Source organism: Mytilus edulis, chromosome 7 (assembly GCF_963676685.1).
Source record: "Mytilus edulis chromosome 7, xbMytEdul2.2, whole genome shotgun sequence".
Lineage (NCBI taxonomy): Eukaryota > Metazoa > Mollusca > Bivalvia > Mytilida > Mytilidae > Mytilus > Mytilus edulis.
Genome location: NC_092350.1, coordinates 30,584,130 through 30,605,852, shown reverse-complemented (window position 1 = coordinate 30,605,852; position 21,723 = coordinate 30,584,130). Strand labels below are relative to the sequence as shown.

The window sequence follows — 21,723 nt, the reverse complement described above, 5'->3', positions numbered from 1 at the left end:
CAAATGCTTCATAATTTGTCATTGAACCTTTGACACCCTGCCATGTCCCTATGAATTGAGCCATTTTGTTTTAGTTGATTTTTTGAAAATTATATCAATGTTGTCCCTTCAAAGTGTTGCACTTTGTATGGTTGCAGGCTAGATAAAAGTAATAACTAACTTGATATTTATAATCTCCTTTGCAACTCAAATATGTGCATGTACAAAGGTCAAGGTTTAATTCAATATAATTAGTAACGTAACTGACAAAATAAAAGTATATATTCATTTCAAACATGATGTTTTTCATGAACATATTGAATCACATCATAACATTTTTATATAGATATAAAAAGATGTGGTGTTAGTGCCAATAAGACATCTCTCCATCCACGTAACAATTTGTAAAAAAGTAAACCATTATAGGTCAAGGTACAACCTTCAACACGGCGCCTTGGCTCACACTGAAAAGCAAGCTCTAAAGGGCCCTAACATAGTGTAAAACCTTTCAAACGGGAAAACCAACAGTCTAATCTGTATAAAAACGAGAAACGAGATACACTTATAAACCACTTAAGGATGTACTTAGGTGAGGTTAGGTGAAAATTAATAAATTAAGAAGTTAAAATTGATACTATAAGCTGGTCGAGCATCAATTAAGGAATATTATAAGCTAAAAATATTGAAAGGTCATGGACCTCCTTTTCGAGATATTTGAGATTTTAAATATGGCGGGAAAAGGCTGACTCGGACTTTTACCTTATATTTGCATTGGTATTATTAGATCTCAAAACAAAAGAAAGAAAATTAAGAATCTTCTAAAATTTTGGTAAATGACCTTTCTTGAGCTATTAAGTCTTATATGAACAAATAAATGGGTGTTATGGGGCAAAATATTTTACATTATATTGTATGGAAAAACACCAAGGAGTCCGAAACCTTTTCTGAAACAATAATCTTAACATCACAACATAGAACGACACACTATAAATATCAATTGGAAGGCTAACTTCAATCAAAAAACATTTTAACACAAATTAACACACAATGAACGAAACAATTTGGTCTGCGATACAATGCAAATACATAGTTAATAAAAATAAGGGATGAAAAAAGAAGGCAAATAGATAGGTTTAAACTTAGATTAAAGTATAAAATCGCTGTGAAATGTTTACAATTTTTTGTAAAACATAAACTTTGAAAAAAATACGTCATTTTATACACAGGTAAATGAAAATGATTGTGTTGTTAAGTATACTTTTGTTCTATATAATCTTCCGTTTAGAAATACCAAGATTTTGTTTTGTATATCAACAAAACTAATCTAAAACTTGGTACATATGGGGTTTTTTTTCAGTTTTTTCTGGTCAATTTATGTTCAAAGGCCTAGGGATCTATATTCATGTAACGATATTGCTATCAGGACAATATAATTTTAGAAAGAGAAAACATACCAGTAGTAATACCATATGAAAATATATGTATTGAGATATGCAAGATATATTGGGTAAATGAAACGAAAAAGTCTACCAGATTTTTTAAACGTTTTACTTTAAAAAATTGAATAATAAGACTTCGTATTCTGTATTCGTTGCGTTGTTTTGTAACAAGTCATATCAAAAATGGAGGGGCGAGCTAGCACAGGAAATGTCTAGTCAAATTATATTTGAATAAACCCTATAGGTTTACGTTCTAGATTAAATGGTTTGTGTATGGAGTGTTTGTTTGTCCTTGTAATCATTGTAAAGTTGACTGAAGAATTCAGATCGGCGTCGCTTGTCAGGTCATCTCTATCAAAATTTTCCATTCATAAAATGGTTAAAATCTATTCTAAATAGAAAAGGAATAAATATTTCTATGTTATTACGGGTAAATGGATTTTGCAGGCTAGGATTGAAAGTCTGAAAAAGATATCTGACCATGTATGCATGCACGACTCTCTATTAGTAAATAAAAGTATGGTTCCACGTCTATGAATAAGCAAAAAAAACAAATACAAAACATTAATCCAAATTGGTCAACACATGGTAATCTAGTAGAAGAGACACATGCCTATATCATATGTCAAATCCTAAATAGACATATGTGTCTTTCTATATTGTGATATTTTAACCTGCTTCATTTGTTTGCACCTGTCCTAAGTCAGGAACCGGATGTTCAGTGGTTGTCGTTTATTGATATAGTTCATACGTGTTTCTCTTTTCTTTTGTTTTATAAAATTTAGACCGCTGGTTTTCCTTTTTTGATGATTTTACTATTTGCTGTACGGTTTGATGCAAGACTCCGTGTTAAAGACCGTATTTTGACCTATAATCATAGTTTACTTTTACAAATTGTGACTTGGATTGAGAGTTGTCTCATTGTCACTCATATTATATCTTCTAACATCTATATGTGCATACTTGTTATAACTAAATCTAACAGTGACTACGAAATATTATACATTTAGCAAAAACTAGAATAGTCGTATGATCCTTTCAATTAGACAAAAAATATAAATATATTGTGTATATTTAAATAGTACAGTTGTATAAATATAACACCATAATTACAACATGATCATCGTGTTCATAGACTTTGATAACGTGTATCTATATAACTGTTCAATTGCAATATTCTGCATGTTGCAGCTGATAATATGTGTCGAATGTTGTAACTGTGTTTTATACTATTCAAATGATATCTCTTCTTGGCATGCTGTAGCTGTGTTTTATACTATTCAAATGATATCTCTGCCTGGCATGCTGTAGCTGTGTTTTATACTATTCAAATGATATCTCTGCCTGGCATGCTGTAGCTGTGTTTTATACTATTCAAATGATATCTTTGCTTGACATGCTGTAGCTGTGTTCTATACCGTTCAAATGATATCTTTGCTTGACATGCTGTAGGTGTGTTCTATACTATTCAAATCATATCTCGGATTGGAATGCTGTAGCTGTGTTCTATTCTATTTAAATGATATATTTGAAATGCTGTAGCTTAATTTGAATAAACCTTCAAACCTTCGGAAATAAAATATCATATGACTATAATTTGTAAAAGTGCTATTTAATTACTAGTCAAAAAAGAAAAAGTATTTCCATTGTTTTTTCTTATGCATAATATTGCAATAACCATAGCCCAAATCGTCAACACTCATTAAATACTGTATATATTCAACATATCTAAGAGCTTTGATAGTATGGTAAAGGAAATAAGATTTTTTGGGGTTTTTTTCCGATTCATTGCATTTTCTTAATTTTTAAAATGAAGTACAGTCATATTTACATACATGTATTACAACGTTAACATGATCATCGTGTTTTAACAAATATATAACGTAGCCGTTACTTGAGAACAGTCCGTATTTAGACAACAGCAACATCATGAAAACAGTTTTTCAACTCAAACCTAGTTTTTTCGTTGTGTTGTTTTTTGACCCAGCTATTTCTAATTTACAAGTGACAAGTGAGGTCAGGAAATGTCTGATCAATCTAATATTTAAACAAATTCAATAGATTTACCCTTGAGATTAAATTCTTTGTCTGTGTGTGTCTGTTCAGGTTTAATATTATCGTTTAGGAGATTAGGGTATCTGTTGTAAGCATGGTTGTATGATTACTCATATCTCATCGTAAAAGTTTCCATTCATAAAATTTATTTTTGGATATCCTTCAACATGTCCTTGTCGATTGGTGATTCATGTCAAAACTTTATGAAAAAAACGAAGTGTCATTACAAAATCTGAAATACATTTCACTGATTGAGTGAATGCCATTTAACGTCTAGTGGCAAATATAAAACCAGGACTGTAATATAAAAAAAACTTTCCCAATCTTAATGAGGATATGTTCTTGGTAATTCAACCTCTTTACCTCTGGTTAAAGGTTTAACTTACTATACTTCATGTGTGAAGCTTTTTTTTGTTTTATTGATATACATGTTTTAATTTTATAATAATCATAAATACATGTATTTAGATATATGTTTATATAATGTTTACTTTATATCGACTTATATGGCATCGGCGTTGTCGTGCGACAACGTTTTTGCTATTTATTAAGCTTTTACTGTGTTAGTATTTATATATAATTGATAAAGCAGTTTTAAATATAAATTATACTTGGATATTTGGTTTCAGTATTGTTTTTATGTCTACGTTGATGGGACAATGCATGAATGTCCGTTTATTTACATTTTATGTTTACTTTATACATGTATGCTTTAATTTGCATGTTAAATGCTGTTTGAGACCACTATTTATGCTTTGCATGATGTGCTTACTGTTTTATGTGTTTATTGTCTTCTGTTTATCCTCTATATGTTTGTCAGTTAAAAGGTTTACGAAGCTTATGTTGTATTGTTATGTGATACCCGACTTTTAATAAATCTTATATGCTTTATGTTTTATCACGTATATATATATATCAGTATTAAATGGTCTAGTTAAATGCAGTATAGACATGTACCTGTATAATATATATACATTACTTGGTGTGTTTTGTTTTATTGATCATTATGATCGATTTGTTTATCTTTTGTCCCGAAGTATTCCCTTTGTGAATTTACGGGTAGAACTAGTGATATTTCCGATGAAACCAATGTAAAGTCGTACAGCTAGATATCTTTAGCTTTCATGCTATGTTTTGAAGCATGCATATATGTTGTGATCTTTTTCTTTTTATCGTTTTTTTGGACTAGAATGGTGATCTTCTTACTTTAAACAAAATAATAATGTATATACTTAATATGCTATGAAATTTATTTTAAATGAGAGACAAAAGATAACAAAGGGACATTTGTAATAAGTCGTTCAAAATATGACGCCATGGCAAACATAAAAAAAATACCAATAGGCAAACTACAGTATTCAAAACGCAAAATAGAAAACATATACTTCTAACTGCACAACGTTTTAAACAAAAGTTTTGTAATTTCTAGAGAACGGCACAAGGAAGATAACTGAATCAGAAAACAAGTCAAATAAGTGTAAACTGTATTTTAAGCCTTGTCTTCGTATAACATGTGAATTTGAATGTGGTAAGCTGAGTTAACATACGCGTAGCGGATTCGAATTAAGCTTACTTTCATTGTTCGGTTCTTATAGTTAATTTCTTAAATGTTTGTAGGGTAAAACTTTGGTTAGCTTACTTACTTTATTTGTATATACGTTAACCCAAGCTTTGTGAGTAAGATTGACATATTCAAACAGTATATATAGGCATAGTTAAACCTGTATATATTCACTATACTTAAAAAAAAATTGGACGTTATCCCAATTACAATTGTTCAATATACAAAGAAACAGCAAGCAAGCAAACAAAAGTCTTTCTTCACATGCATTGGGAAATTGGCTTTTACTCTATCTCTACATTTATATTCTCATGAAAAAATGAACAATGCAACTAAACCTATTTGATGCCCAGTATACATATCTGCTACTTCTACTACAAGGATAAATAGTATTGTGATAGTGTAGAAATCAATTTCTTAGATTGGAACAATACACGTTTACATGTTCTATTATATAGCAGCATAATACATTTAGCATCTAATCAAATAGGGCAGCTGTTTTTTCAACCTTTGTATTAAGACCGTAGTTCCACACAATTGGTGGCCGTCCGCCAGGTAACTTCTCGAGTACTAATAATTTTTATGTTCTCTAGAAATTCTCGACAAAATATTTGACGAAAAATGGAAGACTAAAAGAAAATAATTACATTGCATGTATGTTTCATTTAGATACGTTATTTTGATTGGCTAACATCAATCTCGCGTCCTTCTGAAATTGACATTCATTGCACAATGAAATGTAACATTTATGAAAGCGATTCATTAAAAAAATACTTCGGTCAGAGCTTTTACATCCTAATGAATTTACAAAAAGAAGCATTCAGTTCTTAAATATTTCTAGGAAAACTTTTTTTATTATATTCCAATGAAATTTATTCAGTACAAACTACGAAAGAAATATTTTAAATATTAATTTATAAGCAACATACATGTATCATTATATTAAAAAAAAATGTAATCTCAAAATTATTCAATGTCAATATTACAATTATTATTTATAATTGTTATGTTTAGAAGCATGTAAACATAACGAGATGATGAAAGATTGCCAACAAGACATATATCCTCAAGATTCCAAATAACGTGGAAGTAAAAACAACTTTGAGAACCGTACGTCCTTTAGTAATGAGCAAAAATCATATTGTATAGTCAGCTACAAAAACTCCGATATAAATAAGGCAATCGTGTCAAACGATAAGAACAACAGTTCTATTTATAACAAAACAATTAACGAAAAAATGTTTTATTTTTTCTAAATATAAGAGACAAAATTAAAAATGTTTGTTGTTTGACATATTTTACATTTTGTACTTAGTACATTGTACTTTGTATACTATAAACGGCAAATAATCAATTGTATGGTATCTTAATTGCTCGAATAAAGTATTGAGATAATACATTATACATCTTTGCATACGTCATTTTCTTAATGGATTATTTGCCTTCTTAACTTGCTTGGTCAATACAAAGACATCATGCACTTCTGAATTTGTTTACCTGTCTGCCAATTCGTCAATGTAAACGACTTCCATAACTTTTTCTAAATTCTTATTCGATGAATATTTAAAATGACACAAGCTGAGGTTAAATTTTATATCGGCATTGAAATTCTACAGAAAATACATATCTAATTCCATCTCAAGAACAAATGAAGTGGAATGAAAAAAAAACATGAAGAAATATTCCTAAGGCTTAGAATGTACTTTCTTTACCAATTTGACCCTGAATAAAAAAAATCCAATATGGCTTCAAGGGACTAGAAATGAAGACCACTAGGTCCGAAATTCAAAGATTTCAACCTCAGATTATTAAGATTTAAATAATAAACAAATCAGACAAACCGATATGTATTATAATATCATGTGGTGGTTTGTATTTTTCTTAATTTGAAACCTTAATTCTGTCAAGCTTGTTCTTGTTTTACAGTTAAAAAAACCGCACAAATATGATAAATGGCGCATTAAATCTAAATATTATCAGTGCTAACCATGTCACTACACAGAACATTCTTGAATGTTGAATGCTAGTACTCGTACATTTAGAACTTTACCTTCTATTTAGTATTCGAAAGTGAATCAATTTTTGTTTCACAGACAGAAATCGCCAAGAAAATGAATTGTAATTTATAATATATTAAAATCAGTTAAAATAATTTGGAAGAAAAACTTCGAACAAAAATAATTTGCAGTTCAGATCGTTGTTATGTGCTACAGTACAGGTATATATTGTAACAGTTGGTGGTTGTCTCTATCCGAATACTGTAATATGAACATTCCACTGTCATTTCAACCTCTTTTAAACTCTGACGTCATTTTTACACCACTTTCAAGTTCAACAGTCTACAAAAAATGCAAAATATGGAAGAGAAATATGAGTTATGGGTTATCACATCATATAACAAATATTATACAACATGATCATATAATAATCTCCCGAACCTACAACAATATCTGGACTCTTTATTAATCTATGAAGTATATGAAATAACTAAGCAAATGACGTACGCCAGTCATAATATAAACACAATCATCTATACACTGATGACGTACGCCAGTCATAATATAAACACAATCATCTATAATACACAGATGACGTACGCCAGTCATAATATAAACACAATCATCTATAATACACAGATGACGTACGCCAGTCATAATATAAACACTGATGACGTACGCCAGTCATAATATAAACACAATCATTATACACTGACATCGACTTAGAAATCATACCGATGTTCACCAATCAGCATCATCACAAGAACATACTGCAATTATCTTCTCTGACGAAGGACAAGACGATGATGCTGAAGATCATATGGTCAGAAGTATATTTCAATCTTAAAGTCTAAAGTTTATATGATATGTATTTCAGTGGCAAACATACTCATCACCATATTTCTATATATTTATTTGCAATTGTACTTGTACTTTACATACAGATAAAGATTTAACACCACCTGCATCGAGTGATCAAGGATTTGATTTTCAAATAGCTAAAATTTCTATTCTAATTTTCTTTTTTTCCAATTCTTTAATATGAAGAAGAATTAATAATTCAAATTCTGATATAAAAAAAGAAGATTGGTATGATGGACAATTAGTCAACCACCCAATTAAGACTATATGACGTACGCAATTAAATGTCATCGTAAGGCATTCAACAATGAAAAACTCAAAGCTCTGGGTTTTTTTATTTTCTGACAAAAAAATTATACATAGCCGTTTATAGAAGAACATACAAGTATTCGGTTAACAGAAAGTTGATGCGTGTTGAAGTAAAAAAAAACATCACACAGGATAACATATTCAATGAAGCTTTGTAGTATGACGAACGGACGGACAAACGAATGATGGACATACGAAAACTAATAAACACATTGCCTTTCGGAGCTATAGCTAGTGGGATATGATAATAAAATACAAGTCATACAGACAACAACAATCAACAACCATTCAATTACATTCTCTTGACTTGACTTGATCTGAAATCGCATCCAGTTTTTGGTGAGGTTCGTGTTGCCTATTCTTTAGTTTACTATGTTGCGTCTTCTGTACTATTATTTGTCTGTTTGTCTTTTTATTTTTAGCCATGGGGTTGTCAGTTTATTTTCAATCTATAATAAAATTCAGAATGGAAATGGGGAATGTGTCAAAGAGACAACAACCCGACCAAATAAAAAAACAACAGCAGAGGGTCACCAACAGGTCTTCAATGTAGCGAGAAATTCCAGCACCCGGAGGCATCCTTCAGCTGGCCCCTAAACAAATATATACTAGTCCAGTGATAATGAACGCCATACTAATTTCCAAATTGTACACAAGAAACTAAAATTAAAATAATACAAGACTAACAAAGGCCAGAGGCTCCTGACTTGGGACAGGCGCAAAAATGCGGCGAGGTTAAACATGTTTGTGAGATCTCAACCCTCCCCCTATACCTCTAATCAATGTAGAAAAGTAAACGCATAACAATACGCACATTAAAATTCAGTTCAAGAGAAGTCCGAGTCTGATGTCAGAAGATGTAACCAAAGAAAATAAACAAAATGTCAATAATACATAAATAACAACAAACTACTAGCAGTTAAATGACATGACAGCTCCAGACATCAATTAAACTAACTGAAAGATTATGATTTCATCATATGAACATCAGACACAATCCTTCCCGTTAGGGGTTTAGTATCATACCATCATAACATATTTGAGAAGAACATAACCCGTGTCATGCCAACAACTGTTTTTAGAATAAATGTGTTTAGTTCCGATGCAAAGACCTTATCAGTGACTCAATATTAACGCCAAAATATGCAATCTTTAATGACTTGACAACAGTATCGTAATTATATCCCTTCTTAATAAGTCTATTCAAAGGTTTTGTAAGTTTCTGAGGTGAATACTGACACCTTTGTGCTTTATAAAGAATATTTCCATAAACAATTGGATGTGAAATACCTGAACGTATTAGAAGTCTGCATGTTGAGCTATATTTACGAATGATGTCTTCATACCGATGATAAAATTTAGTAAATGTTTTGACTAGTTTGTGATATCGAAAACCCTGGTGTAATAATTTTTCAGTAATACATAAATTTCTCTCGTTAAAATCTAAAACATATAAGTTTGACTGTCCCTCTCGTATCTTTCGTCCCTCTTTTGAAACAGACACAAAAATGTGACAGGGTTTTGTAAATTTTGTGCGCGTTAAATCCTCCATTAACCCGGGACAGTAGTGTATCATAACAATATAAAACAAACCGTAAGAATCAGTTGGAAAAGTTCTGTAATTCAGTGGTTGTCGTTTGTTTATGTGTTACATATTTGTTTTTCGTTCATTTTTTTTTTAAATAAATAAGGCCGTTAGTTATCTCGTTTGAATTGTTTTACATTGTAATTTCGGTGCCTTTTATAGCTGACTATGCGGTATGGGCTTTGCTCATTGTTGAAGGACGTTCGGTGACCTATAGTTGTTAATGTCGGTGTCATTTTTGTCTCTTGTGGATAGTTGTCTCATTGGCAATCATACCACATCTTCTTTTTTATAAATTGAGTCATCATGTTTGGAACGAATATAAACACAGATGTGGTATGGATGACAACAAGACAAGCATAATATAACAAAAAGATATTAAGTACAGAATGATATAAGCTATGAGTAAAGGTTAACGTTGTTACTGAAAGCTAGAACAAACCAATAACAACTAACACATAAATCATGTTCTCTCAGACTACAGCTTTCCTCTATTTACTTTTTATTTTTGAACTAAATGGTTATCTTGTATGTTCATTGTTGTGTTCTATGCTAGTTATTGGTTGTACACCATCAAAGTCATTATACACATTACTATAGAACTAGTATACATTACTCTTTAGGGGCTAGCTAAAGCCCTCCTCAGCGTGTGGAATTTTCTCGTTGTGTTGAAGACCGATTGGTGGCCTTAGGATGTTTGTTGTCTCTTTGACAAATTTCCCGTTTCCATTCTCAATTTTATATGATAACGGTTTGATGAAAGAATAAAGATATGTACTCACTGTTAACATTAAATCGCCTTTAATTTCTCTAGTAGTTGTAAATGGCTTATAATCCATCATTTCACATTTCTCAACGACCACACATTTGCTGTCTGATTCAAATGTTACCATAAGCTACAAGACAATATTGTTAATAAAAATTTGATTGATGTATTGATTAATTGATAGTTGGTTGCTTAACTAGATGGAAAATATGTCATGCATGCCCAGGACGAAAACGTATTTAAAAGTATTGCTACTAAATAATTTGTAACTTTTATTATGCGTATAATTTATAGAACGTTGTTTTATGTTAACTGGATATTTAACATTGTTTATCCTTATTAAACATGTAAAGAAGGATAAGCATTTTTTTCTAATACTAAATCCCAGTTTTCACTGTCATTATAAGGTCATTAACATTCAAACATGATATTATTTTCTTTTCCTACCTTCATCACATCGTCATAGTAACCTTTCGTCTCAAATTCTTTCCCAGGTTGGAATTTGAATATTTTGGTTGGTAAACCACTGTATGTCATCTTTAATGTCCAGTTATCTCCGTCTTGTTCATATTCCAAAACTGATGTTGAGCCTCTGTGTTGGTCTATCATATCATCAGACATACCTACATGTCGAAGTTTTATGTTTCATTAGTTTATTTCATTTTCTGTATTTCAGCTTACCCTAATGGATGTACAGGGTATATGAGAACCTAAAACGTTTCAAATTACATATCTTTTTTATAAACTTTTATGCGTCATTTTCAATGTAGACAAATAATGATATAAAAAACTATCATGACTATGGTATTCCGCTAGCTACACTGATGTAATGTAGTAATACATTAAAGGATAGAAGGAACCCCTAAAAAACATTACAACACCCCCATTATCAGACCCCTTTTAAAAAGAAATCAGACCAAAAACCAAAGACTTAAAGAAATACTTATGATGATTAATAGTTATCCCATGATGACGCGGTGTGTCAGTGTAAGATCACCCCGATGGCCGGAGGCCAGAGGGTGATCTAACACTGACACACCAAGTCCGAGTGGGATAACTATTTTACATCCCAGCTGTTTTAGATAAGACGAAGAACCATTTACAATTCATAAAATCTAGTTTAGAACGCCACACAACCATTATAATATACTTTATACATTACTAGATGATTTATACCCTTTTTGACCCCCGAACACGATGAGTAGATATCAAACAATGTCAACTCGTCCCACTGGCCAATCGGCCCAACCTATATCGCCACTTTATGAAAAAAATCGCCCCACTTTTGTTTACCGACTCGCCCCACTTTTGAAAAAGTGTATAATCAAACTTAACAATCTCTGACAACTCACTTATTAACGAAAAGGGTTTAAACCCCACTGAATAAAGGTCTGCCAACTCGCTCCACTTATAAAAAACATCTTGCTTCCTTTAAGTATGTTAAATTACTGATAGTTCGTATCCAGTCGTCCTGGTGTAGTGGATGTGTCGTGGCTTGATATGCTAAAGGTCTTGAGTTCGAATCCCAGCATATACACTGGATTTTTTCTACGTGAATTTTGATAGATAGTCGTTTCCGTGTAATTGTATATTTAATTATAAGTTTTATAGTGGATTTGACATTAACGCCAAAATGTTACAGAATGAAGGAAAGCATGCATAACAAAAAAAACTCAAACTAGGGTGATCTGGTAGGGGTGTAAGTGTATATATACACAACACTAGGTGAGGGAAGAACGACTTGGTATAACCACATAACGTGGTTGGGTCAAACTCAAACAATAAAAAAGTAACAGCATAGCTATTATATAATGCATGTGTTTTATTTGTACGTGTCTGTCAAATGTGCTTATAATTTGTTATTCGTTTTTAAATATCAATTCTGTTAAGAGCTCTACAGAGCTCATGCTTACTATGTTAATTTGTACATATCATGCCCGACTCTAAATAAAATGTACTCACTTACTTGCATAGACACAAACAGGATGACCACTAAATTGAACAAGGACATAAACATATATCAAATATTGGGGATGAAAGGTCAACGACTGTTTTTGCAATGATCTCATAACAGGTTTCATGAAATCTCATGACATAGTTTAATTTAAATTGGCAGCATTTGAGGCAAAGATTGTGTACCAAATTTTCACATCATCGGAAGAAATACCATTGTAACACATCTCGCCATCAATCCTTGTTTTTGAAATACGTCAGAGTTTTTATCGAGTGAAATTTATAAACTTGGAAGTGAGGTACATATATAATGTCTAATAAATGTCTGTTAATTAATTTATTTGCTGTAAACGACTTCAAAGTTATCTAAAAATTAAAGTTGGTTTCCTTTAAAATTAAATTTTGTGTAAATGCAAAGTTACGCTTCCTTTAGATATTATTTTGGCAAAGCTTACACATTTCGAAATGTACTAACCATTGGGTACAGCAAGATGAACACACATGTTCAAAAAAGGGCAGTTACAGATGGTAAAGTTCAAATGATCTTGTTTTTTTAGTTTCAATTTTTTCTTTTTGTAAAAAATAAATATATCTAAATAAAAGATTGAAAATTTTAACTGTTATAATAATTATTTTTTTCTCTGTATCAAGCTACTTTAGGGCTCTTTTGGATATATGCATTAACATTCAACATGGCTGTTGAATGAACTCTAGACTATCAACGATATAAGAATATTAAGATAATCTTTAGAAGCAAAGTCGTCAGCTCGCCAAAGCTACCCGAAGTCATGCGTTTGATTGATTGCTAAATTTATGAGCTCCTACGGTCCTTGCTTTGAAGCTGTATTCCGATAACTGCTATCATTGTAAAATGTCGATTATGATATAAGAAGGTGTGATTGTTAATAAGACAACTATCCATCAGAGACTATGTAAACTACTGTTTGATACTGTATGATCTTCAATAATGATCAAACCCCATACCTTATAGTAAGCTATAAAAGGTCAATAGATATAAGAAGATGTGGAATGAGTGTCAATGAGACAACTCGTCATCCAAGCCACAACGTGTAAAAGTAAACTAGTATATGTCAAAGTACGACCTTCAACACGGAGCTGTAAAGGGCTAAAAAATTACTAGTGTAAAACCATTCAAACAGGAAAACCAACGATCTAATCTATATAAAAAATAAACGAGAAACGAGAAAAGCGAAACACTTACGAATCACATCAACAAACGACAACCACTTAACAGCAGGTTCCTGACAAGTGCATACAAAATTATGCTTGAATGCTTTTTGAAAGAAAAATCATTATAATAAAGAATAAAGGTCAATAATAAGATGTGCATAATAGATCTGCAGGAAGTACCAATAGGACTAGATATGAATGTTTACCCATGATGAAAAGCCTTAATTCTCCCTGTCCAGGAAATTGCTTTGTATATCTTCTATAACTAAGAAACGACCGTTTGTTAGTACGAAGATAAATTCAGCCGACCTGATATCAAGACCTGTTATTTTTACCAATTATATTTCAAACAGATTATATAGATTAATTATGGAGACAAGCGTGTGTACAAAATCATAGCCTTCAAAAGAATGAAATACACGATCCATACAATTTACTCTATCAAAGACTTCAACGGAAATTATATCTTCAGAAACAAAAGACAACTGCATATTGATTGATTTTATTTCATTTATCAAACAAACAATTAATAAGTTGCAGATATCAAAAGGAATATAACGATTAACTAACAACAGTGTATATAAAGTGCGAATCCAGCTAGTTCATTTTTACTGTTATATGCGGGTATGTCTATTGTAGAATAAAGGATCATGGGAAAACTGTATTTGTTTACGTTTTGAAAATATCAAGTTAAAGGATTTTAAGTTAAGTTTTAACATATTTTCATTGTGATATGTCTTTATAATATACAAACATAGCATTAAACTTCAAATAAGTGTCATAAAAGCATCATAATATAGCATATCGATTATTGAAAGCGATCCATTTTAACTATAGATGCGATGAATTATCACTGTTAGTGCAGTCATTATTAATGTAGAATTTTCAAAGATGCGAGGAATTTTCATTGTAGAATTATGTGATAAATGCACTTGCAACAAATGAAAAAAAACTTAGTTGATGACTTTAGGATTTATGATACATGTATTTTCCAATTGAAATACAAACTCCTCATTCATTCTTCATCAAATATATAGCTTTTCAAACATGTAACAAAAGCGATTCTCAAAATGTCATATTGTATTCTTCAGATTACGTTTCTCCTTGATTTTAACTTATATAGTGAATCACTGGAGCGTGACAGCAGCGGGCCCTCTTAAGCAGTCAGTGGGCCCCTACTTATGAAAAATTCTAGATCCGCGAATGGATACTACCACAGAGGTAAAACCATGCATGTTTGGGTTATTGTACACGAAATGCATGCTACAATTCATTTTTGTTGATTTTAGACCCTTTGGAACTGTGGGCTATTTCAGCAACTAGGCAAAAAATCCCCAAACTTGATACATGGTCAGATTCAGCATGTCAACGAATTCCAAATATCTATATTAAAGGACTTTTGTCTATAAATTTGGACCCCACAAAATTGAAAAAGGGACCAAAAATATGAAAAAATGCATGCATCGGATACTTTTGTTATTGAAGGCATGACTGTAACAATAGGATGAATATACAAAAATATCTTTTTCTGGGGTCTCATTGGGGGGTTCTGATCCCGGATCCCGCTTACTGTTTTGGCAGATTCCCGTATTCCGCTTATTGTTTTGTCAGATTCCCGTATCCCGCTTATACTATCTATGCAGTTCTAATTTTTTGTAATTATCCGTGTCCCGCTAGACTTCATTTCCCGTTTTTCTCTACACAATCATTTGACTTTCACCTGTCACGCTTGCAAAAAATCGGCAATCCGGCGTGACGCTTATACCCAAATGCGACCCACTATTTTACTCTATTTTGACTCATATAAAGCCCATTATAAATATATATATTAAAAAAGTAGCGTAGATTTTTTCATCCCTTTTTATCCCGTCTCGTTTCGTTTTTGAGCCATATAGATGTCGTATGTGACAATGATACAACTCTCCATCCGAGTCACAATTTATAAAAGTAGACCATTATACGTCAAAATACGGTCTTCAACATGGAGTCTTGGCTCACACCGAACAGCAAGTTATAAAGGGCTCCAGTGTAAAACCTTTTAAACGGGAAAACAAAGGTGCAATCTATATCAAGATGTACGTAATTAGTGGTGAAGTGTCATGGAAATGGATAAAAAAAAATAAGGATAAAGATCTCTATACGCTTTATAAGAAACTAAATGGAATACATTTGAAATAAATGTTATTTCTATTGAATTTAGTAGAGTGTTTTAAAACCAAACTTTTATCCGTAAGTTAAATTTTATCAAATCTTTCTCTTACTTTATCTATTATTTGAGCAAGTCGGCTAAATTAAGGCTTTACAGCTAATTTCCTAATGCATGTAAAGCAAAACTTTGGTTGGCTTGCTTGCTTTGTTTGTATAATTGTTTATACAAACTTTGTAAATAAGATTGACATTTTTAAACAATATGAATAGGCATAGTTTAACCTGTATTTTTAATATTTGAATTAAATTGGGTGTTATCATAATGATTATCCAATAAAAAAAGCAAGCAAATCAACTAAAGTCTTGCTCTACATGCTTAAAGAAATGAGCTGTAATAGATAAAACAAAATAATAATTATACAGTGAAAATGCACCGCATATACAATACTAATGATTCGCTCCACAGTTAAAATGAAAGAATAGTATCATTATTCGACAGTAAACATGACTAGCATTACGAAATCATCATAGTGGAATTTAGTTAAATGTGAAGAAACTGAATGACAAAACATATTCTACGTTTTACAACTTTAATAATTGTATTAAAATGAATATTTTTTACTGCAACAACATCTCACCTGTTAGTTATAAAGCACCTGCACGATCTGTTCGTGAAATGTCCTAAAAATTCACCTATTTTGGTATATATTTCACAGTTGGATGGCTTTAGGCGCGATAAATCCCGCTCGCATCTCTTACTTTGTTTTATTAGTATTATGTATTTCTGAACATATAAATTTTAACTATTTTTCTTCATTTTCTTCAAAAATTAAAAAAAGTTCGTCTGTTTATTTATCATTCTACATTAGACATTTATGGCATATACAGTAAAAATGATATTTTAGGATCCGCACTTTACATACACTGTAACAACACAATATAACATCAAACAAAATATCAACAAGTTCAGCTGTATACATAGAGAACTAAACAACAGTACAATTTGAAAGATAGACTGACAACATCATATGGCATCAAAACATTTAAGTTCACAGAAAACTTCATAATGACCCAAATAATGAGCAGCACGAACCACACAAAGATAAGATTTGAAATGGTCGGGCGTACACTTGTCAGAAAGTCAGACAAATCAGTAGTTATTCACTTGATAGAAGCTGATAAAAAAAATCACGTGATTCAAATGGTGTTGTGTGTGTATTAGTCGGTAGCTAGCAAGGGCACTGATGAATTTGACTTGACGCTTGAAGTTTGAACAGTTTTGTGAGCAGTTTCTATTACTTTTGTTGACAAATTAATCATTGTTAATCAAGATAAAACAATGTGGACATTTTTATTTTCTTCGCGTATAATGTCGATAAAATACCCACAGACAATAGTAATAACGTGCATGATAGGTTATATATATATATATATATACAATAACATCTCCATGCCTTATATATCATGTACTGTAGTACGCCGCTAGATTAAAACTGACGAGGAAAGGTAACACACTGCCACCGAAAGCTTTATTATAGTGAAGCCTAGGTGGTCGTGTGGTCTATCGGGACAGGTACAGTGCAGGCGATTTGGTGTCACGATATCTCAGAAGCATGGGTTCGAATCCCGGCAAGGGAAGAACAAAAAATTTGCGAAAGCAAATTTACAGATCTAATATTGTTGGGTTGATGTTTAGACGAGTTGTATATACATAATGTACACAGCCATATATCACTATCATTGCTGGTGATCTGATGGATAAATCTGTTGTAGAGTTGTCACTGACTCAGACGTACTTATTAATATAATTTTTTTCTGTGACTGTATCTTGCATTAATTTGTAGGATCCTTTACTATAGATAATTGAGCTGATCTGTAACATTAACATCTCCATGCCTTATATATCATGTACTTATCGGATCTTGTCCTTTGTGTCTTCGGACGACGACAACGACGACGACGACGACGCAGACGACTACATCATAGCATTATACGAACCCAAACAAATTTTGCGGTCGTATAAAAATGGTTCTGCTTCAAACAAGGTTACCTGTTAGATTAATCCATAAGGACTTCAGATGATCATTGTGGTATATAAAACACACCGATTTATGTTGATATCTACGTCATAAATGGTATAATTTTTCTTACCAAATATCAGACAATTCTTCCTCGAACTTATTGAATTACAGCTAGAAAACATTAAAAACAAGAATGCACTCTACGCTGTGCTATGTATAAACCTTACTAGTCGCAATTCAGCATGTCGAAAAAAGTGGTTGGCTCAAAGATCCAAAATGCAGTGCACTCGCACGTTATAAAAACGATTGCCAAAGATAAAGTCATTCTGTTCAGTAGTACGGACGGGGACGACTATCAGATTCACTGACTAGCGTAAACAATTGTAGGTTTCAACGACAGAACATCTATTGGGAATAATTTAGCTGATCAAAATATATAAAATTCTTACCCATTCCTCTACAAAATTCGTCATAATTTGTTATGGAATTTCCATCTTCAATCCATTTTCCTATAAATTGAGCCATTTTATGATGGTTTAAATAGGATTGCCCTTAATACACACTTACACCCGTAAATTCTACAACAGTCAGCAATAAAACGTATGATTTATTGTAAATATTGAGTGTTAACGCACTTAATGTGTATTTAAATATATCTTTCTTGTCTGGTTCAAATTAACTATGGCCTCGTCATTACTACACACATATGTTAAACCTTTACGTGATTAAGAAATGTATTTATCAATACCTAAGAGTTTAAACATGACTTTTTTTTTTTGTGTAAAATACTGACAAATAGTATTTCTTCAAATTTTTTTTATTTCGGCTGACAAAAAAAAATCTATGGAAAAATACAAGTGCGTATTCATTATTGATCGAAGCTGTACTGACACACCTCTCAATCATGTAATGAAAACAAAATAAGAAACTTAAATATACGTATTAAATGTGATGGACTTAAAAGTCATGATGAGTCCTATAACATGTTGATATAAAAAATAAGATGTATGATTGCCAATGAGACAACTCTCCAGAGGAGATCAAATGACACAGAAATCAACGGTTCTTTTAATGCAAGGTTTCATATCCGCGTTGAAGCATTCAGATGCTTATGAAATCAACAAGCTGCAGAGAATGTTCTCCTCTGAATGTCCTTTGATTTTTTTAGGTAAAATTCGATTGTTATATAACGTTTAAAATTGAGAAAGGAAATGGGGAATGTGTCAAAGCGACAACAATCCGACCATAGAGGAGACAACAGCCGAAGGCCACCAATGGGTCTTCAATGTAGCGAGAAACTCCCGCACCCGTAGACGTCCTTCAGCTGGCCCCCAAAAAAATATGTATACTAGTACAGTGATAATGGACGTCATACTAAACTCCGAATTATACACAAGAAACTATAATTAAAAATCATACAAGACTAACAAAGGCCAGAGGCTCCTGACTTGGGACAGGCGCAAAAATGAGGCGGGGTTAAACATGTTTATGAGATCTCGACCCTCCCACTATACCTCTAGCCAATGTAGAAAAGTATAAACGCATAACAATACGCACATTAAAATTCAGTTCAAGAGAAGTCCGAGTCTGATGTCAGAAGATGTAAGCAAAGAATTTTTTATTGGAAAGGAGCCAAGACTAGCATCCAGAATATGAACCAGCATACATACTTATCATGTGGTATATATGTTTTGCTTAGTGCTGAAGACCATACGGGAACTCAGTTTAATTGTAAAATCAGCCTTTGTAGAGTTTTCATACTTGTAAGTTGTTTCACGAGCAATAATCATCGAATTCACATAGAATGAAATTCAAAACAGTGTGGCTGTGGCCATTGATTGACACATTAAATTCATCCATTGACTGGGACAATTTAGGTGAACGTTTGTATGTAACGACCACTATTCACTATGTACTTTTTAAAGACACTTAAACTATGGGGTCACCAAAGGTTCTCAACACCTCAATAAAGTAATTCGAAAAAAATAATCAGAAATAACACGATGTTTTGATTTAATATACCAATTATATAAATCAAAACATAAAGGTTATTCCTGATTATTTTTTCGAATTACTTTATAATTAAAAGCGTTAAGAAACCTTTGGTGACCCCACAGTTTAAATGTCTATCGTAGGTACGTCGTGAACAGTGGTCGTTACAGACAAACGTTCACGTAAATTGTCCCAGTCAATGGATGAATTTAATGTGTCAATCAATGGCCACAGCCACACTGTTTTGAATTTCATACTATTTCTATTTTTGTCATTAACGGAAGAACTCAAAATATATTGTGTCAGTGCAAAACATTGATTAAAAGAACACAATTTCATTGGTTGAAAATTAAATTGGGCAAACAGTTACATAAGATGTTGTTGAAAGAATCATAACAATAAGGTACAGAAGAAACTTCGGCAATCGTTTTTTTTTTTTTTTTTGGTATTAAATCAGTCATATATTTCTGCTTCCGCGATGGACAGATTCGTAGTTTATATCGATGCATAACACAGCACAGATTATTCACTTTTTTCGTTACAATAAAACTATCATTCCAATGCCAACTCAAGCCCTTTTAAACTCTGAACTTCAAGTCATTTTCACATCACATTCGAGCTCAACAGTCTACAAAAAAAACTAGGCGCGTTATGATATACGTGTATATATTTATGATATACCTATAAGCTGTATTGCTTCTGGTTTGAAATAAACTATATAAAAGGTCTAAATATCATCTTTTACAATGTTTTAAAAATATACTAACATCTAGATGTATCATCTATATATGATGACATGGTTAAACTTTATTTATAAATGCGTATTTAAATAAGCAAGTTTTTGTCTTCTTCTTTTTTTCAATAGTTTACCAATTTTGAAAGTGCTACTTCATAATTTTTAAGCCTTCAAAAATGTTTATCATGAGGAGAGATTAACTTGTTAAATTTTGTAATTTGTAATTCGAAGCTTGAATGAAAATAGGGGAATGATCCAACATATGATGAAAGAAAAAGTTCCTTTTAATTTAATATTGAGCATATATTGTTAGTTACGGTGCGGATAAACGCAGCTCTTTAAGACATTTAACATAAACAATGAACACATAAAAAAGTATGTACTTACTGTTAACATTATATCGCGTTTAACTTCTCGAGTAACTATACATTGCTTATAACCCATCTTTGCATTATGCCCGACAACCACCAAATTGTTATCTGATTCGAATGTAGCAGTAAACTACAAAACAAATGCGTAAACAACGACATTTTACTCTAGGTGTCAGACCACCAATTACTCCCTCCAATTTAGAACGTATGTAAAAGAAGTCCTACTTTGACACAAAATAGTGCTTTTGATGTCATTGTTTACTTAAACTAACAAACAAATTTGCAGAAATGAAACTTTTGGTGAAAGGGAAATATATTTAGACCATTTTGAGCCAAAATTCACTTGTCTATGAGTTTGCATTAAAAATTCAGGATTAATGTGCTACATAGTACACTAATTTAAGATTTCCAGAAAACCGGGAGTTATTTTGGTAGTACCTGTCTTTTCAAAATCAGAAATTTGTTACAAGACTTTAAACATTGGTTGAAAATTGCCATGTAGGAAGGTGATACATGTACAATTCAGGATATACCTAGTTTCCTTGAAGTTAAACTTAAGGTAAAATATTTAGAAAGCTGTGAAAATTGCAAAATTTGGTTGAACAGATAGGGATTTTTAATTGGTGGTCTGACACCTCTAAGATGAAGTCTTAATTTGTGCTACTTGTAAAATTAATTCAAACGTATACGTTTTTGTTAGTTTGTTGTAATTTATTGTTGATAATTTTATATGTTTATTTTTTAATCCATTTTTGGGGG

The 21,723-nt window shown here is 31.8% G+C and overlaps 1 protein-coding gene across 1 annotated transcript; it reads right to left on the bottom strand.

Moving 5' to 3' along the window:
* Positions 1-7,147: 7,147 nt before the first annotated feature.
* Positions 7,148-18,493, bottom strand: LOC139481230 (fatty acid-binding protein type 2-like). Its single transcript, XM_071264400.1, has 4 exons — positions 18,315-18,493; positions 11,000-11,175; positions 10,569-10,682; positions 7,148-7,373 (listed from the first exon to the last, which is right to left on the bottom strand). The coding sequence occupies exons 1-4, from the start codon at positions 18,388-18,390 to the stop codon at positions 7,320-7,322; spliced, it is 420 nt and encodes a 139-aa protein (XP_071120501.1). The 5' UTR covers positions 18,391-18,493; the 3' UTR covers positions 7,148-7,319.
* Between the last annotated feature and the right edge of the window lie 3,230 nt (positions 18,494-21,723).

Coding starts and splice junctions, on each gene's coding strand:
- LOC139481230 (XM_071264400.1), bottom strand. CDS start 18,390: ATGGCTCAATTTATAGGAAAATGGATTGAAGATGGAAATTCCATAACA. Junction 11,176..18,314: donor CGAATTTTGTAGAGGAATGG/GTAAGAATTTTA, acceptor TTCGACATGTAG/GTATGTCTGATGATATGATA. Junction 10,683..10,999: donor ACTATGACGATGTGATGAAG/GTAGGAAAAGAA, acceptor ATTGTCTTGTAG/CTTATGGTAACATTTGAATC.